Raw genomic sequence first — 26,799 nt, 5'->3', positions numbered from 1 at the left:
GGGAAAGGTGAAGCCAAATGTAGACTGTTTATTTAGTATCTTAATAGTGACTTCAGCATTCATAAGTAAGTTCCCATTTTGGGCACCGGTACTTGCACTATTGTTGTTTTAGTTTTGAATTCCCATTATGTTCGGAACTAATTTTTTCTCCAATGTATTTTTTCCTTGTCTTTCAGTAATGCCCCCTTCTCATTGGCTGCAGCGTTGGCAAGGGCAACAACAAATGAAATCCTTCAGAGTGACCTTTCTCTTCTTCATTATGTGCCGAAGCTCTTGGATGGCACCGATGGGATTACACGTAAGTACAGGAAACCAGGAGAGGGAAGATTGAATCAATTCCTCCCTCAAGCTCCTATGGAGACACTTGGATTGTTTTACTCGATGAGACTATCATTTATCTCTTAATTAGCATCAATAAAAATGAAGGCGGTACAAAATACTGTAGATGCATCTGTAGCAAAATAGAAAACTGTTGGAGGAGCCCAGTGGGTCAGGCAGCATCTGTGGAAGAAATAGACAATCGACGTTGAAGAGTCTATGTGAAGGATCTCAGCCCAAAATGTTGGCTGTCCATTTCCCTCCAGAGGTACTGCCTGACTCACTGTGCTCCTCTAGCAGCTCTCCCTTTTTGCTCAGTAAAAATACATTTCACTTTGCTAATTGTGGAAGTTTGCTGTGTGCAAATTGCAGCCATGTTTCCTAAATTGTGATTGCACTTCAGAGATACTTGATTTGCTGTGGAATATTTTGAGATGTCTTGAAAATGCAAAACACTGTACAGAAGTTCAGGCTTGTCTCCATTTAAGAATGTGTTGCTGCTGAACTAATGAGGGAGAGGAATCCAGGAAGGGGCATTTTATCTTGGGAGATAGCTACTGCACAGTGAGGTTAGTTATAGTCTATGTTTCTCTGTTGGGTCTTTTCTGAAAAAGTCCAGCTGGTGCTCTTTGATGAGAAAGAGTTGGGGAGGGGGGAGAGATCTATTTGTAACCTACTTGTTTTCACCCAAGTGACAATAAGTCTCAACACTCCCCACACATACAAAGCATTCAATCTCATACAGGTGCCTACACTTCCATCCCTCCCCTCACTAAAGATATACACACAAGTTAGTGATAGAAACAGGACCTGGTTGATTACACTTCCCTGCACCATTAACCCAAGGTTTTGATGTCAAATGACTGACTCAATACACATATTAGAAATTCAGTTGGGGAATACCTTATTTTTTCAGTTTGACATTGCATCAGTTTGGTGCCACCTGTGAGAAAACTGTTGAAAATGGAAATCTGCCAATTGCACAACAGTACCTAGTTGAAGGACATGTAGGGTGTGGATAAGTTTAATAGCAACACAGATAACCAGGCAGAGAATGAGAACAGAAAAGAGATAATTTTATTTTATTGCTTTACAAACCTTGATTACTCAAGTACCCTCATTGCAGTAACTTGACTTTTAAAATGTAGTCGTCGCACATCACACGTCAATGTGTTGTGGTCAAACACGGTGGCCTATTTGTGTACAATAAAGATTTCACAAATAACAGTGAGACAATCTATTTTGTTGACTTATTCACTGTTAAGTCAACAAGAAAAATACATAAAGTTACATCAACCACTGTGCATGACCTCTTTTGATCTCGGAAATGATACTATCGATCAAGTGGGCCTATGAAGAATCCTTCTTAGATGTCAGAAATTCATTTCTATTCTGTGTCTGTTACACAATAAAATTCTAATCTGTCTCTAGTGTACAACATCAAAGACAGATTATTTTCCAGATCTCAAGAGCTACTTCTTGGCAAAGGCTGACATTGATGATGAAATTAACTACTACCATAGTCTTTGCTATCTGACGAAGAGGCTTCAAAGATCAAGATATCAAGGGGCGAATTCATAATCTAACCCGGGCGGCACAGATCCCCATTTTCCTGTATGGTTCAGTCACTGCAAACTAGAACTCCCTACTCAACAGCATAATAGGAGCATCTTCACCAGAACAGTAGCAGTTAAAGAAGGTGTCTCACCACCAGCTTTACAAGGGCAACTGGAATAGACAATAAATGCTGGTCTTGGCAGAAGTACCTATATCCATTAAAAAATGTAAAATGAAAAAACTGATAATGGAGTCATACCACAAAATATCCCCAATCCAATGGCAGAAGAAGTAAACCAACATCAGCTCCCATACCCAAATCAACAGCCCCACTTTAAGCCCCATATTACACACAGCTAGATGCAAGGAGCAGATCACATCATGTGCATGCCCAACACCTAACTCCTGAAACAGGCAAAACACAAAATGCTGGGGGAACTCAATGGGTCAGGCAGCATCTGTGGAGGGAATGGACAGGTGATATTTCGGTTTGAGATCGTTCTTGAGACCTAACCCGAAGCATCACCTGTCCATTCCCTCCACAGAAGCTACCTGACCCACTGAGTTCCTCTAGCAGTTAGTGTTTTGCTCAAGATTCTAGCATTTGTAGTTTTTGGTGTCTCCTGAAATAGGCACTTTAGTTTTAGCTCTGTCATGGTAAGCGATTACCAGACAAACAGAGAAAATAACGAAACTTTGTTCTCAATGTCTCCAGAAGAAAATTTAATATTCTCCCCAATTTACAAAATTCCGTTATGCATGACTGTTCAAAATTGAGAAATTCAGAATGGCAGAGAACCATGAGTCCCTCTATCAGTATGTGGGTTCCCAGTGAGAATGGTGAAAGGAGGTCACCTTTTTCCACACTAACCCCTCAGCTGCTTCATCGAACACTGCCTTTCCCATTTGTCAGTCTTTGGAGCCAACAATGGCTTCATGAACCACCTCAGAAACCATGGATAGAAGCAAGTTATTATCAAACTGCAAGGAAATAAAAACATTTTGTTGGCTCTAGCTGATGGGTCACCATGTTGGCTCCACCATGTCCATTGTCCATTGGCACTGTCACATTCTTTACATTTACCTACAGCAGGAATTAGTGCATGTGTTTTTAACTTCAAAATGTAAATATATATTTGCAAGTTTTATGAATAGGTAAGTATCAAATATAACCATTCTCAGTACACGCCATATCATTCAATTTACACTAAGGCAGCAAGACAACAGTTGTGACAGCTGCACCTCTTGACACAATGTTCTGGACCGTGGTATGTGCCCATTTGGTTGTGGGCAACTTCTTGCAGCAGAAGAGCTGCAGGTTTCAGACAAACTAGAGGGCACTAAGTTAATAATCATCAAGTAGCAGCTGTTTCAGTGTGCATACCTGGGAACAGCCCTCAGCCACCGAGTGCTGTGTAACACAGCTGTTGGGGATGGAACTCCACGGAGATCACTTCATCTCTTTCCAGACCTTCTTTGTAAATGTACATTCCAGAATTTGATGGATGACGGTCTCATCCCCAAACAACTGTCCTGAGGACAGCCTGTGGGGAATCGATTCACCCTACCACTCAACCGTTGTTAGCAGCATAACCAAGTGTTCGGAGAGAGCTTTATCCTCTGTGATCAAGTTAAGGTCCAGAAACCTTCACACATAGAGTCAATTGTTATTCTGCCTAATCTCTCCCTTACTGGGTTAATTGAGCTGTGATGTAGTGATTGAGTACTGTTGAATACATGCCAAGTACACAGCTGGGGTGGTTTCCAATTAATGAATTCATGGTTTCTTTGAAGAGCTTTATTAAGCTACAGTTATGGATCCCCGGATGACTCTCAGTGAATCAGTTAAAAAGAAGAAATACATAAAGCTGGCTGGTTCCTTGAATAGCTCAGCGAGTTGAGATGCATGGCCAGTGATTCACACCAAAGTCTGAAGAAGGGTTTCGGCCCGAAACGTCGCCCATTTTCTTCGCTCCATAGATGCTGCTGCACCCGCTGAGTTTCTCCAGCAATTTTGTGTACCTTCGATCTTCCAGCATCTGTAGTTCCTTCTTGAACAAAGGAAATATGGTACCAGTTCAAATCTTTAGCAAAGGAAGACTTTCATCTGTAGTTCGTCATAGAACAGGACAGCACAGAGGAACAAGCCCTTCGGCCCACAATGTCTGTGCCAAACATGATGCAAAGTTAAACTAATCTCTTCTGTCATATCCATCAATTCCTTGCATATTCATGTGCCTTTCCAAAAGCCTCTTGTGTCACTATTGTATCTGCCACTGCCACCTCTCCTGGCAGAGCTTTGCAGGCAACCACCACTCTTATGTAAAAAAACTTGCCTTACTTATCCCCATACGTTGCCCCTCTCATCTTTAGTCTATGCTCTCGAGTGCTTGATACTTCTACCTGGGGAAAAAGAGTCCTGACTGTACCCTTTCTATGTTTCCCATAATTTCACACACTCTTATCAGGTCTCCCCTCAAATTCCAAAAGCAATCTGAATTGAATTGAATTGAATTCCTTTATTGTCATTCAGACCTTATGGTCTGAACAAAATTTTTGTGCCTGCAGTCATACATACAATAATACAATAATAAACAACAATAAACACAAATTAACATCCACCACAGTGAGTCATCCAAACACCTCCTCACTGTGGTGGAGGCAAAAATCTTAGGGCTGCAGTCTCTTCCCTCTCTTCTCCCTCTGTGCTGAGGCGATTCCCCACCGGGCGATGGTACAAACAGTTGCAGCTTCGATTGAAGGGCCGATCAAACACAGTCAACCCGGGAGTCGAAGCCGCCGCACCTCAGTTCCAGCCCTGCGCCGGAGCGGTGAACCCAGACTCTGGATTATGTTCGTCCCTTGAGCATCCCAGCCCCCGGACCGGACAGATTAGACCAATTATGAACTTTTAAAGTGGTCATAGCAGAAAAGGGTAGCTAGTTGTGCCCAACAAGATCCCATGCTATTTGATTCGATTGAGAGATCAAAATCAGTCAACTTGTTTGGCAATGTTTTCAGGCTTTATTTCACACAGGGAGTAGACAGGGTCTCAGTTTATCATCCTGTCAAAAAGATGATGCATCCTGACTGTGCGGTCCACCATGAGTAAGGCATTCTCAGTTCCACCCTGGGAGCATCAACCTGGATTATGTTGTGACTTGAATTCACAACCACAGATTAGACCACTATGCAAAGTCATAACAGATGGGCAATGCTCACAGGCATAGTTCATTGACAGTGGAGACCTCTGATCTACTATAATACACTTTTCACAAATGCCCCCCCCCCCCCCCCCCCCCCCCTTTAGAAACGGACACCTTTGCAAATCAAACTTATGGTTTCAAACCCAAATAATACCATGGCAGTGCATAAAATACAGCCACTATAAGGCAACAATGTTTTGGGGGTGATGTGCTTAGCAATTGTAACCCTTTCCCGAGACTCACCAACACCTGCACTCCTCCCTCACTCTGCTACTTGAGATTCTCCCTAAGCTAAACCATTCATCTTAGAACATAGAACAGCACAGGTACGGGCTCTTTGGCCCACAATGTTTATCCCGAACATGATGCCGATAAACTAATCTGCCTGTACATGACCCAAATCCTTCTATTCCCTGCACTGCCATGTGCCTATATAAAAGCCTCTTAAATGCCACAATCGTGTCTGCCCATAAAACCAACTCTGGCAACGCGTACCAGGCCCCCACTACTCTGTAAAAAACTTGCCCCACACATTTCCATCAAACTTTCCCCCTCTCACATTATAGCTATGCCCTCTAGTGTTGGAAATTTCCACCTTGGGGATAAAGGATTCTGACTGTATAGATAGGTTATGACGTGTAGGAAAGAACTGCAGATGCTGGTTTAAATCGAAAGTAGATCACAAAATGCTGGAGTAACTCAGTGGGAAGGGCAGCATCTCTGGAGAGAGGGAATGGGTGATGTTTCAGGTCGAGACCCTTCTTCACAAGGTTATGACCTTCGATTGACATGCTCCTGGTTCTTTTTTCCATTCAAGTTAGGCACCCAATTTTCTTGGACATATAGTTTCTTTGGTCCTCACCTTCCATCCAACCAGCCTTTGCATCCAGCACATCATTATTCGACATTTTCACAAGCTGCAACGTGATCCTATTTTCTGTCCCATCTTCCCCTCCCACTCCTTTCTGCTTCACGCAAGTACCGCTCTCATCTTGACTCGCCTCTAACCTTTGCAAAGGCTGGTTTGCTCATCCATTCCCACCCTTCGCTCTCCCTTTCCTTTCGCTCTAGCACTTTCCCCTGCAACGCTAGGAGAAGCAACACCTGTCCCTATATCTCCACTCTCACTAACATCTAGGGACCCAAACAGCCCTTCCTGGTGAAACAGAGGCACCTTGTCTAGTCTACTGCATAGGGTATTCTCGATGTGGCCTCTACATCGGTGAGATCAGGTACAGATTAGGTGATCGTTTTGCAGAGCACCTTGCTCCATCTGCAATGCAACTGGAGCTCACTCACAATTATCCTCCCCATCCCCACACTGTCCTTAGCCTCCTCCGCAGCCAGGGCGAGGCTAAACGCAAACTAGAAAAACAGCACATCATATTCGATCTTGGTAGTCCAGATCCCAATGGCATGAACATTGAATTCCCTAATTTCAGGTAACCTGCTCTCCTTCAGTCAATCTAGCCATCCTGATCCTCCCACTCACATTGTTCGTTCCTACGATACCCCACCCCCTCGAACCAGCTTCTTCTTCGCCCATCTCCTAATCATTCCTCTCATCAGTTCCCTTACCTCTGCCATGCTTCCATTTGCTCACCTTACCTCCTCAGTTGATCCCAATGCTCAACTTTCCTGTCCCATCAGATTCCATTAACTGTAGCTCCTTGCTACCTCCACCTATCATGTGCCAACTTGGTTGTTATCTCCACCCCTCTCTCTCCCACCTGATTCCCATCCACCAATCCACCCCTCCTCACCAAGATTGTACGAGTCCTTGCCCCAACCCCTCACCTCTTTATACTAGCTACCTCCATGATATTATTTCAGTACAGAGGAAGGGTCTCAAATGGCAATTTACCATTTTGCTCTGTTGATGATGTCTGACCTGCTGTTCCTCCAGCAGTTTGTTTTTCCTTCCAGACTCCAGCATCTGTGGGTTTTTGTATACACAATTATTCTGCCATAATTTATAGTATCTCAGTAATCCATTGCAGAATCCATTTATTTGACTGATGCTGGGGATTTATTCCTATCTTGGTCTATGTTTTGTGGTCTTGTTTTGTTCTATGTTGTGGGCTTTGAATGGTTAGTCAAGTGAAAGCAAGTCATGTCCTGTGCAATTCTGCCTATTTCATAATTGCTGGCATCAGGTGTTTGATTCAGATGAAAATACACATTCTTTCCAGTTAGGAACAGGAGCCCAAGCACTGGGAAAATAGTTCCATTGCCAATTGTAAAAATCAATCTTCACCTGGGCTTCCACGCTGGAGAGTAGGAAGATTGGCATCAAAGCAACAGTGCAAATTTCACTAATCAGCTTACTGAGGAAAAACAGCTTGCTCCCACAAGAAATCTAGAGACCTGAAAGCAAATAGATGTTCCATTTGGGGGAGAGGCAGGTCCAAAATGATTTCAAGAAATGCAAGACAGTCCCAGCGAATTCAAGAGAAACCCAGACAGTGGTAAGGTGAATAGCAGAGAGATATTTTAAGGTGGATAAACCCCAGGGAGAATTGAAAAACAAAATAATAGTCAGTGACAGAAGAAGATCGAGGAGGAAGATTGTGCACGTCATGAACACCTGCAAAGACCAGTTTGGGTTAAATGGCCTGATTCTGTACAATACTGAATAATAAACACCATGCTAAATAAAAATCAGAAAAAAATGTTCCATATAAAAATGGATTTTCCATTTGGAGGTCATTTTATTAACAGTGACGACGAGACCATGTCCTAATTCCGACAAAGAAAAATGACTGGCTAGTTAGTTAGCACGTGTTAATTAGACGTGATGGTTGAGTGCTTGATGCATCTTGTGCTTTTTCACCCAGACCTGTAAATCCATTTAGTTTCTGGAGACATTGCTATTAATGCACTTTAAAAAAAAAAGTTGCATCTGCCCAACAAAAACTTAGGCTCAGGTGGGAAGGGGAACGAGTGATCAAAGCAGGTCAGAGAGCTGAGAACAATCTCAAGGGCGAATTTACGGTCAGACACCTCCTTGCCTCATTACATTGTTGGAGTAACTGTTGCAGTATTACCCTTCTGTACCTTCGGATGATGAAATAAAAACAAAGACTCCACACGGTTGTCAGGCCGAGTATATAAAAACTGTTTCCACGGCCAAAGATGTGCGTTAAAAACCTATCGCTACCCCATTCACCCGACCGTCCGACGTCATTAAAATGGACAAGTTTGGGATGGGAGGCCTAGTGGGGTGACAGCCTCGGAAAGAGACAACGGCAACGACACACGCTGTGTTCCCGTGGCCGCCACTAGCTGCGACTTCATCCAACGAGCAGACCGAGCCCCCGGCTTCAGCACCCAAGGCCCTCCCCAATAACCAGTTACACTTACCGCCCAGAGCGACTGTCCCCCATCTTTGGTACATCATTGTGGGGAGGGAGGGGGCGAGCACGGAGCGCGGGCACACTCCGTGACGACAACCAGGTGACAGTCCGCGTGGTGCACGTGGGTCCTCGAGACCCCCACGTGACAGTTGAGGGATCAGACGGCGGGTACCACGGGCCGGGTGGGTGGGCTCTTGCCCACGCGACGCTCGATGCGCCCCACGTGATCGTCACCCTGGCAATATCTCGCGCCTACTGCCCTCGTGACAGCCGGCACATCGCACGTGACTGGATAGGTCACCGCGTAGCTGACCCTTATTTCCGAATGAATGGGAATTGACCAATTTGTGTTTCTAATTTAATTAATTTAAAATATATACTGATTAGTACAGGTGTGGAGAAGGCAGGAGAATGGGGTTAGGAGGGAGAGAATAGATTAGGCATGATTGAATAGCGGAGTAGATTTGATGGGCCGAATGGCCTAATTCTACTTCTACACCATGATTGTCCACGTGACGCGCTCCCGCACGCCATGCGCTGCTGCCTGACATGAGCGCGAGGCCCAGTGTCGACGCGACGCCGGTGGGGGTGGGGGGGGTCCTCCCTTCAAGAATGTTCGGCCTCGTCCGCCAGTCCATTGGGGTGGGAGAGTCTGGGCGGCCTTACTCCCCGTTACCGTTTTAAGGTGATGGTGGGATGCCCATCACATAGTTCGTGCTTCACAGCGGCGCAGTTGGCAGAGTTGCTGCCTTACAGCGCCAGAGACCCCGGGTGCTGTGTGTGTGGAGTTTACACATTCTCCCTGTGACGACGTGGGTTTTCTCAGGGTGCTCCTGTTTCCTCCCACGTCCCAAAGATGTGCTGGTTGTAGGTTAATCGGCTTCTGTAAATTGCCCAAAGTGTATGGGGAGTGGAGGCGAAAGTGGGATAATCATGTCGAACTGAGAACGGGTGATCGATGGTCGGCACGGACTTGGTGGGCCGAAGGGGTTGTTTCCAGGCTGTGTATTTCAATCAAATCAATAAAACATTTTCATAATTGCCCAACAGTGAGGAATATTGCAGACCTCGAGGAAGTTCATGTTATCATCCGGATGCATAGGATTTCCTTTCAGGCAGACAGCCAGGTGCAAATATTTGTTTTAATGCAGATGTTAGAAATCTACAGTAGATATTGGAAATACCCAGCAGGTCAGGCTGCCGCTGTGGGAAGAGAAACTTCCATTAAACTTTCAGGTCCAAGATCTTTGGTCAGTGCGAGCTCAAGGAGGAGCTGTCCATTCAGCACCATGACTGTATGAAAGCAAAGCTGAGCGATAGTTAGCAGCCAGATTGGGCTCCAGTTCCCCAATCAGGCTTCAGTAGTGGCTGGGTCAATAGACCAACAATCCAGAGACATGGACCAATGCTATTTTGGACACAAAGGATTTGAATACTACAGAACCTGGGCCATATAAAAGGCTTCTGGATAAGTACATTGATATGTGGGGAGTGGAGGAATATGGATCATGTGTAGGCAGAGATTAGTTTAACTTGGTATTATGTTTGGCCCAGACATTGTGGTGCGAAGAGCCTGTTCCTGTGCTGTACTATTCTATATATATATATATATTTCAGCTATTTATTCTGGATTATAAAACAATGGTATATATTAATACATTATTGTAAAAATATTAACAATTTTTGTGAAGGGCCCATAGGTTAACCAAAAGATTTAATCCACATTTCCACATACATCAGCTGGACCGGAATTTGGACACAAAATCCCCTACAAACATTGACCTGTTCTCATAGGTCTGATGTGGAGATGCGAGGGACAGTGTCCATGTGATGGGTTGAGTCCAGAGGAGAGTTGGAGATTTGGGTGCTCTAACACACTAACCTGTTGGACTTGAATAAAAGCAATTGGGACTTTGAGTAACTTTGCTATCAGAGATAGATGATATCTTCATACCCAGTCACTGATACAACTCAACCTGCTGACAAGGGTGAAGAGATAAGGTTCTGCACAATCGCTGCGGGCTGTAGGCTGACTCAGCGGCCTGTTGTCAGGTCCCTCTGTGAATGATTGATGAATAATACTCTGTACTGCAGACCGGGTTAGACCAAGAGATCTGTTCCATCTGTTCCCCATGGCCTGTCAGTAATTATTCATGTGGTGTGGAAATATTGTATGCCTGGTGGGGGAGGGTGGCAAATACACTCGACTTGCATTTCATGACCTCAGGATGCCCCAGAGTGTGTTGAAGTGTTTATTTGAAATGTAGTCAATATTACAATGGATGGAATGTAGAAGTCAGTTTACACAACATAAGCTGCCACAAGGAACAATATGATATAAGCCAGGCAATCCGTTTCTGTCACATTGTTTGAGGGATAATGACTAGATGTGACAAAAGGATAACTCCCCTATTCTTCAGGGTATTTTGCCAAACCAACATCCTGTGATGTTTGACAGGTCTCAGTTTAAAGCCTCACATGTGAGGCAGCACCTATGGCGAAACAGCACGGCCCCTCACCACTTTTTTTGGGCGTAAGTCCCTTGAGTGGGTTAGAATCCAAAATGACTTGGAGGCAAGTGTTCTGCCCACTTAACTACTGGAGGTCAGGTTATTTTCCTGGTTTTTATTTGCAGAACTGTCAGTTTTATGCTCCCTTTTTCTGCCCTTGAAAAGCTTTTGTGTGAAGAAGTGTGTCATCCGGCCAGTGAAGTCAGGCTGTAACATTCACCTCTTGATAGCTGTAGTGTAACCGCAGCTGGCCTGGCATCGCAATTGTCTGGCACTGACTTCCCGTTAAATTTAAAAAATATATTTATTTGCTCGTGGGTTGTGCACATTGCTGACTTGACTTGTCTTTGTGCAACAGAGAGTTGAATGGTTTAACCCTTATGCTTTTCCAGAGTTTGACTCAACGAAGCTAGCCCGAATGGTGTTCACCAAGCTCCACATGGTCTGCTGCAGCTGGGTGAAGGACCTGCCTTTAACAAGAAGATCACATCCCTATTTCGAAACATCAATTCATGCCATCAAAAACATGCGCAGGAAAATGGAGGATAAACATGTTTGCCTGCCTGATTTCAATACTCTCTTTAATCTAGAGGTAGGTAGATATAGGCTGACATAACATGATATGAACTTGTCTTAGCCTATCCCTACATTGTTGGCCTTTTAAACTTCAATTGACTCCTCCGGGCTCCTTAGAAACTACAAACATCAACCATCCATTTTATTAGTTGCTTGAAATTTCTTAAATTCCCATTCATCTATTCTTTAAAAGATAGTTTATTTCTATCTGATGGGTTTATGAGGAGATCTCTTGGTATCTCTTTCTCCCCTTAAGATTTGTTGAACACATTTCAATGTATTTTATTATCTTACTCTAACTGCCTCTCCCTCAGTCCTCTGTCCAAGCCAAGGTGATACTCTGGGGTCTTGCACCAAGGCCACAAGTACCCATGGACCTGTCCCCCATTCATCCTATGCTAGGCGGAGTAGTGAGAAATCTGATTGCAGAGTGCATCAGGTTTAAGTCCCATCCAACAGCTAGAAGCTGAAATCATTGACTATCAGGCCAAGGATTGAAATGGGACTTTCTTGTCCATGTGACTTGGTCCGGCTTTACCTGGTGCATACTTTCACCTCCTGCACTTGCTTTCTTGGTTCAATTTTAAATACATTTGTAAAAAAACCTTTTCCAGCCATACTACTAGAAACCAGAGAGAGGGGGGGGGGGGGGGGGGGAAAAGAAAATAATAAGAGGCAGATGACCAATAAATGGCAAATTAAAAGAAGGTATGAGAGTGGTGAGGGGATGAGGAAGAGAAAATAGTGATCATTGGAAGCAGGAATTCAAATGAGTCTGCTTTTGGAGAAGAAATTTATAAAGGAAAATTGTATGCATGTAATGTACCCCTGATGCCCATTATTCTTTTGTTGTTTGTGGATTGAATGCAATCCAAAGTGTTCCCCATTTACAAAGCAGGCTGGCTACTCCTCAGGAATTCTTAGCTACAAATTACTTTAGTAATGCAGCGAGGTGTTGCACTTTGGGAGGTCGTATGTAAGAGGAAAGTATAGAGTTAATGGCAAGATCCTTAACAACATTGATGTATAGAGGGATCTTGAGGTCCAAATCCATAGCTCCCTGAAAGTGGTAACACAAGTAGCTAGAGTGGTGTTTTGGAGGCATTTAGTTAGGCAGATGGATATGCAGTGAATGGAGGGATATGGATTACAAGCAGGCAAAGGAGATTAGTTTAACTACACATCATTGACAACACAGACATTGTGGGTCAAAGGGCCAGTTCCTGTGCTGTATTGTTCTATGTCAACATCATCTTTGTTTCTCTGCCTATCTGTAACATTTTTCTCCCAACAGGACCAGGAAGAACAATCATTTTTTGCTGTGTTTGATGGACATGGAGGGGTGGACGCTGCAATTTATGCCTCCATCCACCTTCATGTGAACCTGGCCCGTCAGGAAATCTTCCAGCATGACCCTGCTGAGGCCTTGTGTCGTGCCTTTCGTCTCACGGACGAACGATTTGTCCAGAAGGCTGCCAGAGAGGTTTGTGATCAACATCTGAAGAAACCTCGCACTGAATGTGTCCAAGAGGGCTGTCTCTCACTTGTATATGATTTCTGTCCCACATGGAAGGCCATTTGTTACCACTGTTCTGCCTGAATCAACATCTCACTGAGTGAGGTGGTAACTAGAAGATGTTGCCATGCATGTGATGGATTGGTGCAATGAGACAATGAAATGGGCTGCCAATGTAATCTGAGTACAGTGTTTATCACCAAGTGATTCTGAGCAACTCTGCTGGGATTTGGCCTTTACTATCTCTTTGGGAAGGCTATCCAATCTCCCACCGTCCTGTTTTTAACCTATTCAAGTTAAATGTCCAAAAAACACTTAAAAGATGGAACCAATGGAGCCAGATTTTGTTTACCTATTTGGGCACCTTACATACCTTGTCACCCCTCTTTGTTGAGAAATGCGCCCTCATCTTTTCTGACTCTTGTGCCAGTTATTACCTATTGACCACTCTTGATTTAATCCTGCACAGACTATTGCCAACCTCTGCTCCCCCCAGAGTCCCCGATGATACCTCCAGCCACTCACTCACCAGCGCATAAGCAGCTGCAAGCAGAAAGTGAGAAATGTTTGTAATTGTGAGTGGCGAGTAAGGGGGCAAAAATGTATCCCCAATTTCTCTAATTCTTCCACCTACCTCTATGATACCACCAAAAATGGGGAAGAGATTTCAGGAAACGTCCACCAAAGAACCATCACAGTGATCACCACCTGTGCTATGCAGCAGCACACTCCATGCAGTACAACAGAAGGGGTGAAGGGCACACACAGCCTAAATTGTAAAGTGATCCTCCTCCACCTGATGAATCAGGCTAGGATAAATTTGTGGAGAATCTCACATGTCCTGGTCAGGAAGCTCTGAGCAGGGAGAGGTCAAGCGGGTGTACGGAAATGTTGATAACCTTGATGATAACCTACAGTTTCATTCGGATTCCCTCAGAACATGCGGTGTGGCTCAACTGGAGTGGTGACCTTTTTGCGGGGCAACATGCTGCACATAGCCTGGCTTGGGGACTCCCAGGTAATGCTGGTCCGAAGAGGCCAGGTCGTGGAACTGATGAAACCACACAAACCTGATCGAGAGGTAATTGGGGCACAGTGACAGCATGTCGAATTTTCTTGACACAAATGTGCACTTTTGATGATGGGGATTGTACATGGTTTTATGGACTGGAAATTGCCTCACTCTCCCTCAGAACTCTTCTTTCTAAGGGAAATATATCCTGCCTTCCCTTAGGTCAATCATAATTTTATGCATTGTCCCTCAATCTTCTCTGTCCTAAAGAAAACAGACTTAACCTATCAAGTCTGAAGACGGGTTTCAACCCGAAACATCACCTATTCTTTTTCTCCAGAGATGCTGCCTGGTCTGCTGAGTTACTCCAGTTTTTTGTGTCTAGCTCAACCTATCCAACCTTTCCTAGCCATAAATTTTCAGCCCTTGTTTTTTTTCTCTTCTGCACTCTCTCTAGAAAAGACCAAGACCAACATGTATTAGCTTTGTAACCATCTATTTTCAAACTCCTAGGATACATGTAATCAGATCCAGAGGAATAACTGTACTTAAATAAACATCCTTGTCACTTGCCGTAAGGGTGCTCAAGTTTACAAACACAATTAAGAACAAGGAGGAAGAGTAGGCCACTTGATACCTCATTTAATAAGATCATCGCTGATCTGATTGTAAGCTCAACATTTCCATGTTACAGTTTTATCTGCTGCTTTTCAAGAATCTTAAGTTTGCCTTAAAGAAAATCAAATACTCAACATCCACTGCCTTTTAAGGAAGCGTTCCAAAAGATTGCGATCACTTGAGAGAAAAATAATTCACCCCAACTCTGTCATACATGGACAACTCTTGTCTTTAAATAGTGGCCTTTTGTTCTAGATGTTTCCTGTAAAAGAGATTATTATCTATGTATTCATCCTGTCAAGAGAATCTTCAATGATACTGCAGATACTGGTATATTGAGCAGGGAAACAAAATTGCTGCAGGAGCTGAGTAGGCCAGGCAGTGTCTGTGGAGGAAGTTGAATAGATTGTGTTTCAGGTCAGGACCTTTCTTCAATCTGAGGAAGGGTACTGGCCTGAAATATTGTCTCTCCATTTCCCTCCATGGATGATGCCAGACTTGTTAAGAAATTGAGGTCTTATTTGTCTTAATCATGTGACTTCCAATTTTGCTAAAATCCATACAGATACAAAAGGTTCACACAAAGGGTGGTTGGTGGGAACAAGCTGCCAGAGGAGCGGCTGGTACTATCCCAATGTTTAAGAACAGTTAGACAGGTACATGGATGGGACAGATTTGGAGGGATATGGACCAAATGAGGGCAGGTGGGACTAGTGTAGCTGGGACGCTGGTCAGTCTGGACAAGTTAGGCTGAAGGGTCTGTTTCCACGCTGTATCACTCCATGACTCTATGACAACCCTAGCATAACCATCCTTTCTCTGTAAGATAATCCATCCATTCCTATTATTAGTCTAGTGAGCTTCTCTGAGCTTTGAACACATAAACATTAAGAATGATATTATACACAGTACTCATAGTGATTCCTTTCTAACTGAAACATAATCTCTCTATTTCTGTATTCAATTTTATTAGTAATAAACAATAACTTTGCCTTTTTACATACTTTGCAATCTTTAATAATTTGTTTTGATGTTGGTTTCTAATTTATTCATTTTTTTCTTTATTCTCCCACCATCAATTTCTTGCCAACCTTTTCAAAATCCTTGCAGATTCTAGGTTTCCTGCTCTTTTTTCAACATTATCGGCTTCTTTCTTGAATATAACTATAACTTCTCTTGTTAGTCCCAGTAAGACCTTTGTTTTTGTCTTTGTTTAATTTGTGTTTGTTAAAAATTGTTAATAATTTAATTCAATGTGTCCCATCATTGAATCATGTTTCCCAGTCCATCTTAGTTCATTCTGTCCTCATAATAACATTGCTTATTTGGTAGGTTCAGATTAAAGTTCCCAGTTTCAAAATTATTTCAATTCCCTTTCAACTTCTTTATAAAGCTCATATGATGACTCTTACCCAGAAGCTATTTTACTGTAAGGTTATTAAATAGCTGTTTCATGGCACAATATTAAACCTGTTGTCTGTATGGTTCCTCCACATACTGAACTGGAAAACTATTTTGAATATATTCCATTAAATCATTCTCCACAGCAATACTGCAATTTGCTTTGTCCTGGATGATTGTATTACCTCTGTTCCATGTACCTCTACTGTAGTTGTCCATAGAAACATAGAAACATAGAAATTAGGTGCAGGAGTAGGCCATTCGGCCCTTCGAGCCTGCACCGCCATTTAATATGATCATGGCTGATCATCCAACTCAGTATCCCGTACCTGCCTTTTCTCCATACCCTCTGATCCCCTTGGCCATAAGGGCCACATCTAACTCCCTCTTAAATATAGCCAATGAACTGGCCTCAACTACCCGCTGTGGCAGCGATTTATACTCAACTCAAGAATTAGGAGACTGTTTCTGCACCTTGATTTTTCCAGGCTAAGTGCTTCTCTCTACTTTCTTTGTCCTGCTTTATCCCCAGGAATATCCTCCCAATCTGCCAAACTCTTCTAAAAGCCAAGTATAGAAAGGAGGAACTGCAGATGCTAAATTACAAAAAAATACACAAATTACCAGTGTAACTCAGCATGTGGTGCTGCCTGACCCGCTGAGTTACTTGGTGTCTTTTCTTCTAAAAGCCATCTTTCTTAACCTTTTTAATTCACACCATTAATCATTGTGCAACTATGACTCCAAATTCTTGCTTAGCTGTGAATGTTTTGTGCATACAGTTATCGTGACTTTAGCTTTGACTCATTTCCCTGATGTCACCAGTCATTATGCCCAGGACTTTTGGTAAGTTTTCTGTCACATCCTGATTGACTCTTACTTCTACCCAGGTCACTTCCCTGCTTTATAACATTGAAACATTGAATCTGAGGTTACTCTTTCCTAAAATCGGATCAAACCCAATCCACCACACTATTCATTCAGTTATCCAAGACACAGGTCTGAATTTAGTTTAGAAATACAGCATAGAAACAGGCCCTAGTTCTACATTATTCTACTTTGTCATCCACTCCCAACACACTAGGGATACTTTACAGAGGCCAATTCACCTACAAACCAGCATGTCTATGGGATATGGGAAGAAACCAAAGGACTCCCACACAGTCACAGGGAGAACATGCAAACTCTACATGGCCGAAACTGGTGGCCGATTAGGAAAAGGGGAGATGCAACGAGACCTGGGTGTCATGGTACACCAGTCATTGAAAGTAGGAATGCAGGTGCAGCAGGCAGTGAAGAAAACAAATGGTATGTTAGCATTCATAGCAAAAGGATTTGAGTATAAGAGCAGGGAGGTTCTACTGCAGTTGTACAGGGTCTTGGTGAGGCCACACCTGGAGTATTGCGTACAGTTTTGGTCTCCTAATCTGAGGAAAGACATTCTTGCCATAGAGGGAGTACAGAGAAGGTTCACCAGACTGATTCCTGGGATGGCAGGACTTTCATATGAGGAAAGACTGGATAGACTCGGCTTGTACATGTTGAAATTCAGAAGACTGAGGGTGGATCTTATAGAAACTTACAAAATTCTTAAGGGGTTGGACAGGCTAGATGCAGGAAGATTATTCCCGATGTTGGGGAAGTCCAGAACTAGGGGTCACAGTTTAAAGATAAGAGGGAAGACTTTTAGGACCGAGATGAGGAAATCATTTTTTACACAGAGAGTGGTGAATCTGTGGAATTCTCTGCCACAGAAGGTAGTTGAGGCCAGTTCATTGGCTATATTTAAGAGGGAGTTAGATGTGGCCCTTGTGGCTGAAGGGATCAGGGGGTATGGAGAGAAGGCAGGGATGGGATACTGAGTTAGATGATCAGCCATGATCATATCAAATGGCGGTGCAGGCTCGAAGGGCCGAATGGCCTACTCCTGCACCTATTTTCTATGTTTCTATGTTACATAGGCAGCACCTGAGCTGAGGTTCGAACTCTGGTCTCTGTCGCAGTGAGGCAGCAGCTCTACTAGCTGCACCACCATGTGCCAAATTCAGTGTAGATCTTTCCCCTGAATCAATACCCTACCATCTACTGCAGTCATCTAGTTAGATCCTGCTGCACCACTCTGGTACTGCAACAATCCAGAAATTATTCACTGTGATCCTCTGCACTATTTGGACGTGCTCCTCAACCTCTCACAGCAGAATCTCATTACTATTTTTTATCTGCGACACTGATTCTTGGGTGAACCAAGCAATTGGATCACCTCCATCTCTGCTCCCACTCATCCCCCTATATCGCCAACTTCAAGGTCTTGTAACAGTGTCGCAACAGTTTTCCAACTCTTCCTTTTTTTTTGTTCCTTCAGGATGAAAAGCAGAGGATCGAGGCACTCGGAGGCTGCGTGGTCTGGTTCGGGGCCTGGAGAGTTAATGGAAGCCTTTCCGTCTCCAGAGCGATCGGTGAGGTTTATAAAATTTGGAAACTGATTTTCAGCATTTCCTGTTGTCCACCCACACTTCATAGCGACACCCAGAGATACGCAGAATCTCCTGCTGCTAAGAATGTGCAGGCCATTTTGTCCAACTGATCTATGCTATGTAGGATAAGCTTCCCACTCCTTTTCACATCATCAACATATTTTCCTAATTCCTTTCCATCTCGTTCCCCCTTTCAAGTGATCTCTTCTACTTGCCTCAACCACCACATATAGGAGCAAGTTCCACTTTTTCACCACTCTCTGGATGGAAAATTACACCTGAATTATGCATTACATTTTTTATTGATTCCCATGCCCTGTGCTCAGCCACGTGGAGATATCGTCTCCACGCCCAACCCAATCAAATTGCTTCAGGATCTTAAACCAGGTGACTCGTCATCTTTGTCAGTCAGTCCCGATTTTAATCTTTTCTTCACTATCTCCAACATTTTTGACAGAGACAAGAACTGTGCCAATCACTCTGAATGTGACCTGGTGAATGGATACTGTGGAGTATCCAAGCTTCCTGTTGGTTCGAGGGTGGCGGGTATATAGAACGAGCTGCCAGAGGAGGTAGTTGAGGCAGGTACTATAACAACATTTAAAAGGCACTTAGACAGGTACATGGATGGGAAATGTTCAGAGGGATATGGGCCAAACGCAGGAAAATGGTAAGGGCTTAGTAAGGGCACCTTGACAAGTTTGGACATGTTGAGCCAAAGGGCCTGTTTCCATGCTGTATGACTCTGATCCAAATTTATTATAATTTCCAAGTTTATGGTTTTAACCAGGACATACATGCAATCATTATAATGCAGGTGACGTATCAATTAAGTGGTTGAAAACAATGACTCCCAAATAGACATTAATTTCTGGGCACCAATCACTACCACTAATATGTCCTCCTAATATTGATAACGATTCAAGGCAGATTTCTCCACCAGTATTTTCAGTGGTGACCTCCCTCCCCTAACTAACTCTATAAACAGTGGGAGAGCAAGCATCACTTGTAATCATGGTTGGTTTTGTAGAGCTTGTGCATTTTGTTGTCTCTGTACTGTACACTGACAATGACAATTAAAATTGAATCCGAATCTGAATTACTATATTGGCAACTTTGGCCTTCTGAGATTACTCATTCCAAGTCCAGAGACTTGAGCCAACAGTCCAGGCTAACACTCCAGTACTGAAAGAAAGCTTTAAGGTGAGACATTGCACCACGCCTTTGTCTGCATGTTCAAGTGTATGTAAAAGGCATAAGAGCACCAGCACAAGAGCTCCACTCAGCTTTATCTCTGAATGTTTGCCAAAAGAAATAGATTATCTGTTCATTGTGGAAACCTGTTGCTCTCAAATTGGCATTGTCTTTCCTACAATTAACATGTCGGGAATGTTCTTTGAAGTGCTTTGGGATGGTGTGCAGTAATGAAAGGTGTTCTCTATAATGCCTGGCCCTTACCTGTCTCAGTCGGACGGATGCTGTGCTGTGTGGTTGTTTCTGACCCTCTTGTTGCTGATATTAATGGGACAGTAATGCAGGTTGTTCCCATGATCTCTGCTTTCACTAACCCACCACTTTGATTGCTTCAGGGGATGCTGAACACAAACCATACATCTGCGGTGAAGCAGACAGTGACACGCTCATGCTGGACGGGACCGAGGACTATCTCATCCTCGCCTGTGACGGCTTCTACGATACGATGGAACCGGAGGAAGCAGTCAAGGTGGTGGCCGACCACCTTAAGGAGAACAACGGTGATAGTAGCATGGTGGCGCACAAGTTGGTGGCATCCGCACGAGACGCTGGTTCCAGCGACAACATCACCGTCATCGTGGTCTTCCTGCGGGACCTGAACGCGCCGCTGGAAGAGGAGGAGGCCAACGGAGACTCAAAGTGGTCAGGCAACTCTTTTGACGGGGCACAGGGCGATGGCAGGGACGATAAAGAGAATCAAGGTGACTTCCAAGGACCTCGGACCCAGCCTCTCTATGGGACTGGCTCAGAGCTCGCCCAAGATACTCGCGAGGATTCGCTCACCGATAGAACTAGTCTGACTTTAGGCCCTCAGGTCATCCTCCTTTGCGACCAAGGTTCGCAGGGTCATCAAGCGCTGGCGGCCAGTGCCAAGGACTCCCCTCCTCCACAATGCAGACCGAAGAGGGCTGATCCGCCCAGCGTGGAACTGCCGTTCTCAACCTTGCAGGAAAGAGGGGATTTTGAGCTGGACGAGGCCCAGCCTTGGAAGCCTTCGCTGGCCGGCCAGAGCAAAAGCCGGAGCAGCAGGGCAGAGAGGCCGGCTCCCCTCTGTCCCGCCGCCCAGGATAATCCCACCGCGGTCCACAGAGTCTCCTGCGCAGTGAATCCGCAAGGACAACAATCAACCCCACCGCCACAGCACGGCGCATCCCTCCTCACACAGAGACACAGCAGCAAAACCAGCGCTGGGCCAAGCAGTCGGAATCACAGGGGGGCAACTCACTTGGAATCACGGCAGAAAAAAGTGGGCAGTATATGTCACTTGGGCTGGGCTGGCGTCAGCTGGCACCAGCAGTTGGCAACTAGTTTACGTGGCGTCTGTCTACTGCAACAGTAAATAATTAATGTAGTTCCACCATTACTAGACCAACACCCCTGCCCCCTTTCCCAGGCTTTTTTTCACTAGATTACTTACATTTCAAATGAATAGTCAGCACGCTGTCTTATATTCCAGCCTAAAAGTAACTTAGCCATATCACCCATATGAGAGTCTAATCTGTTTTTCCCCCAAAACAGAGCTGGCTTCACCATGGTGCCTTTTGTGACTGAGGACACCTCACTGATATTGACCAGGGGTATGAGCAGACCTGGGTCAGAATGTGAAGTAGAGGATATTTATGTAGAGTCCTCATTCACATCAGGCAAGAGGTTCCCTTTGCACTCTTGGATGGGGATCAACCCTAGCCATGCTGACCATTTGTAAGCCACAATTTGACCTGCTGGTCAGATACCACATGCTGGGCCACCTCAGTGGACAGCTGAAAACCAGCCTCATTGGTGTTGGACTGGAGTCACATTTATGTCATTTGACATATTTTATTCCTTAAAGGAAACAATAAAATAGTTTTTTGTGGCAGCAATGGTCACCTTCACACATTTATTTCCTATGAAATGATTGCAAATTCTCAAATTGCCCAAGATGCGATTAGAACTTTTACTGTGGATTATTGGTCTGGTAATAACTACAATAGACATTTAGTCTTTAATATCTTTCTCCCACCCGAATCTAGTGTTCAGTTTCATTTTACTATGGACTATCTCCAGCTGGTCTGGTGAGTGACTCTCATGTGACTATCCCCCACTCCCCAGAACTGGGCAATCGCCAGGAAACAACTGCAAGGTCAAAGAGACCTTTGCTCAGATATTCACTTCTAAAATTTAGTCACAGTCAAAAAAAACTGGCCTGAGGGAAAAGATCCAATTGTGAAAGGGGAAGTGGAGTGGTGAGTTAGTGTGGCAGTGAATCTTTCTGAAACTGCGGAGCTCAAAGAAGTACAGTAATCATGACGCTGTTAGCATTCAATAGTGAAAAGTATTTAAATGTCTCTTGCTGTAGATTTCATTTGAAACTAATCAAATCCATTTTCAAACTAATTATTCTCACATCTATAAAAGCTTTCCCTCAAGGATCCTGTAATAGTTACACATTGAATAGATGTTCTTTAATATACAGTAATAAACTAGTCTTCTGATCAGGTCAATTCACACCAAATATCAATAGTAGCAACCCCATGAAAGCAATGAGTTCACTGTAATAGTTAAAATTTATCATGTACCTCCTCAATAAACTAAAAGTAATTCTGTAACATGTATGATGCATTAGTAGTTCTGATCTGAGTATATACCTGTACTGGTACCTGTACCAGTCTGATTATTAACTGTGCTAATACACTGTTCATATGCAATGGAACATGTGCCACTTTCTGTAGCAGCTCAACTGTGATCAATGTACCAGCACTGGCAGCGAGGTCTCACAATATAATTTCACCTGTATTGGTAACCTTTAGTAATCCAGCCATTCAACTGAGCTATGTCTAACTGTGCATCTATCTGGCATTTGTGGTCTGACTGTAGTTCACTACAGCATTGATACTTACAACAGTCTAATGATTTACATGTACAGGTACTCACAATGGTCTGACACTACCTGTTCGTATTCCTGTGCTGGTACTTGTAGCAGTCTGATTACAGAAGTATCTGCAGGTACTGACTGTGCACCTGTAGCAGCTCAACTGTACTGCTCTAACTGCATACCTGTTCAGGTACTTGTCATTCTACAGGGACTAATCATACTTGTATCAGTTTCACTGCATACCTGCATTTGAACCTGTGGCAGTTTGACTGTGCTACTTCAAATGCAGCTTTCCCTGTAGCTGTGGAGGTACTGACTACACTTATAGCAGCTTGATAGTACAGTTCATGTGTACTAGTTCCACACTTTAGAGCAATCTCGTTTTGTAAAACGCCGTGTTTAAATTAATGCAGCTGGTCGTAGCAAGTAGTCTAACTTGGTTTGAATTTCTGTACCCTTTTTTGCTGCTTGCTCAAGTAACAAACTCGGTTCCAATCACTATCAATATTTCATGTTGAGTATCTTGTAATTTTTAAATGGTATTTCTGGTGATTATAATGTAAAAATTATATATATAAAAATAATCATAACTCAACAATTTCAAGAGGTGATAATTGTAATTATCTGTTTAATGCTGTTTTGTCTGTGTACATTTTGTGTTCTCTGTAATATGTGATGTGTATTGAAAATGATGGAGCACTTTGTATTATCAGAAACAAAGTTAACAAGCCTTTAATGATTAAAGGAACTGGACCAGTTTGACGAGCCCTTATTTACTTGCTGGGCTGCAATGTTGGTGGGGAGGGATTTTCCACAATGTGCTACCTCTGGTTTTAATATAAAACTGTCACATGAAATTTCAGTCACACAAATAATAACCACTCTTTCATTGGCGCATGGTCCGTAATTTTATGGATAGAAATCTTGTAACACCTTATCCAACGGTCTTGGAAGAACATCGTCACCATTTATAATAACAAGGGACTGCAGATGCCGGTTTATGCCAACAATAGACACAAAATGCTGGAGTAACTCAACAAGTCAGGCAGCATCTCTGGAGAAAATGGATATGTGATGTTTTGGGTCAGGCCCCCTCTTCAGACTCAACCGTCACCAAAGTTTGGGAAACAATTTGAAGATGTCAACCACCACCTCAGGACAATAAAGACCACCCTCCTATATCCCAAGAACAAACAAAACAAATCTATTATAATTTATTTGCAGAGCTCTCGTGCTGCTGCCACGTGGTAATTGATTCCAAGGAATTTCCTGGAGGTTGTTTAATTATAGAAGCCACCAAAGCTGGTTAGCTTCTGTGCTTCTGGAAAGTTTAGTCTGATTTTAGTAGGTCATATTAAATGCTGGTACCATCACAATGATCTACATGCCTCAAGACAGCCCATTTCTAAGGATTCTCTAATAAAGAATTGGTAGAATAGTCTTGAATTACAGCTCAATCAATTGGATTATTGATAGCTGTATTTACATCAAGGGATATTATCCAATAACCAATGGCAGCGTTTACAAATGAATGCAAAAATCCCAGGGTAGAGTTCCTGTTTGTCATGATCAAGAGGTTGCAGTACTTGAGTCATGCAGCACGGAAACAGGCCCTTTGGCACAACGCCCCATGCTGACCACTGTCCTTATACCCATGTCCTGTTTTATTTTCAACTCTTCTGGGCAAAAAGACTACATTCACCCTATTTATTCCACTCATTATTTTTATACTCTTCTGTAAGAAGCCTCCTGATCTCCAAGGAATGAAGCCTCAGCATGCCCAACCATTGCCTCGAGTCTTGGAAACATCCTTGTAAATCTTCTCTAAATCTTTCCAGCTTAAATACATCTTCCTATTACAGGGTTTACTTCAGCGTTTCTCAACCTTTTTACCCTTGCGGAACCCTTGAAATAATACTTGTGTCTCAGGGAACCCTTACATAAAAAATTACTGAATAACATGGGTGAATGAGGGACTGTACCTGCATCCAGGAAGCACAGACAGGACTGATGGAGACCGTGCATGTGTCTGTACTCGAGTGAGTCACTTGATGATACACAAACTCGTCACGTGCAGCTCCTCTCCACTGACCACTGAAGGCCGTTTCACATTGGCGCCGTATAAATGTCGCTAAATATATTCCCGATGATTATTATATTTTTAAATGATATAACAGGTTGAAGACTTTATTATAATACCCAAGAATTTTCCAAGAATATGCCGTACGTGTATGATAACATTTTCGAATGTGAAATTAAACACAAAAATGACTCAAATGCATTTGCATATGATTAGCCTATTTATCACTATTCCTCTCGGAACCCCTAGCTACCTGTTGCGGAATCCTAGCGTTCCATGGAACCCCGGTTGAGAAACGCTGGTTTACTTGATTTACTCTTCAGGTTTCTACTAAAATTTACTTGCATAACCACAAATATAAAATCTTTGGACTAAAATACCAAGTTGGTGTAAACTGTTTGGCACAACTATTGAGGCCGTGTCGCTCAATAAAAACAGGTCAAGGCTTTTAAGAAAAAAAGCCTTGCAGCTCCACAGACCCAGGTTTAACCCCGACTACAGGTGGCAATAATAAACAAAAGGTGCAGAAGTAGGAGTAGGCCATTCAATGTGATCATGGCTGATCATCCACAATCTGTACCCCATTCCTGCCTTCACTCCATATCCCTTAACTCTGCTATCCCTAAGAGCTCTATCTAACTCTCTTGAAAGCATCCAGAGAACCACAACTGTGTGAAAAAGAGACTCTCTGTTGCTACAGAGTTTGTACATTCTCCTCGTGACAGTGTGGGTTTTCTCTGGGGTTCCAGTTTACTCCCACATCCCAAAGACGTGCAGGTTTGTAGGTTAACTGGCTCATGTAATTTGTCCCTGGTGTGTAGGATAGAACTAGTGTTCATGCGCAGACTCATTGGGCTGAAGGGCCTTTTCCCACACTGTATCCCTAACTAGTGCATAAACAGTTATAAAAACAATGTTTTTGCCCCTTTCCATTTAAAGCTTAAAGCGGTAACCAGATGTTTTATAAAAACAGCTGAAAAATGGTTTAACTCTCCAAAATACATCCCAAAATGTATCCTTTCTATCACCTTAACATGCCAAATTATTTTGAGTACCTTTGTCAACCTCATAACAAATTAAATGTTTTATAATTAAAATACTTTAATAAAATGTTCCTTCTCTAGTCTGACTTTACAAAGGGCATAATTTGAAAGCCTTGTAGGATTCAATAATGCTGACATGAGCGGATAAATCTGCTTGTGCCCACAGATGCAGACTCCAAGGAATAAAATGGAATAGAACATTACAGCACAGGCCCTTCAGCCCAGTATCTGTGCCTAAACATGATGCCAAGTTAAACTAATGTCTGCTGCATGTGATCCACATCCCTCCATTCCCTGCATATCCACGAGCCCATCTAAAGCTTCTTAAACATCACTACTGCATCTGCCTCCACCACCACTCAGCATGTTCCTTGAAGGTTTCGGGGAGGTTTAAGACTCCACCAGCCAGCTAACACTAGGCACACACACACTGAAAAATTTAAGGTGTGAAATGAACAAGAGAAAAATTTAAAAAGGTAATAATTATGGATGATACATGTTAAAATAGAACTGTTCTGTCCCATGCAAGGTTACTGCCAAACGTAACTGTCAGGTGGGAGATCAATGCTATATAATTTCCACCCATTAAATTATACATAATGACATTCAATTGCTCTTCTGCTTTAAATACGAGTCATCACCAGCAAGGTGACTCACAGATTTCAGACTGCAGCAATAGGTTTAAAATAAAATCAGCTGGCATCAATTCCTTGGAAGTAATTATTTAAAAAAAGTCTGCAATTCCTAATATTCCAGATAATAGCTACACATGATAATGATGAATGGACAAGGCAACAGGTAGTCCAACAAGGTCACTACCCCAATTCTGATAGATTGGCAGTCATGGCAAATACTTTCATCTGCCTTTTAACCATTTAAAAATAACAAGGAATTTCAATGCCTTTACTTCCAAGAACACACTTTCCTTCACACCACCTCAAATTGTCTTTTTTTTTTTAATAAAAGATTCATGCTTAATATGGTAGTCAGCAAGTTAGTGAACTACTCCAGACTCGTCAACTCC

At 43.2% G+C, this 26,799-nt stretch overlaps 1 protein-coding gene across 1 annotated transcript in view; it reads left to right on the top strand.

The window, feature by feature from the left end:
* The window catches only part of ppm1e (protein phosphatase, Mg2+/Mn2+ dependent, 1E), a 96,818-nt gene extending 70,088 nt beyond the window's left edge, over positions 1-26,730 (top strand). The window contains exons 2-7 of the mRNA XM_055657665.1: positions 177-298; positions 11,340-11,539; positions 12,818-13,006; positions 13,977-14,120; positions 18,433-18,526; positions 20,134-26,730. Of these exons, the coding sequence (XP_055513640.1) occupies positions 177-298; positions 11,340-11,539; positions 12,818-13,006; positions 13,977-14,120; positions 18,433-18,526; positions 20,134-21,137 (1,753 nt within the window). The 3' untranslated portion in view covers positions 21,138-26,730. The remainder of the gene's footprint in view (positions 1-176; positions 299-11,339; positions 11,540-12,817; positions 13,007-13,976; positions 14,121-18,432; positions 18,527-20,133) is intronic.
* Positions 26,731-26,799: the final 69 nt, after the last annotated feature.

Source organism: Leucoraja erinacea, chromosome 28 (assembly GCF_028641065.1).
Source record: "Leucoraja erinacea ecotype New England chromosome 28, Leri_hhj_1, whole genome shotgun sequence".
NCBI lineage: Eukaryota > Metazoa > Chordata > Chondrichthyes > Rajiformes > Rajidae > Leucoraja > Leucoraja erinaceus.
This window is presented reverse-complemented; position numbering and strand designations above follow the sequence as displayed.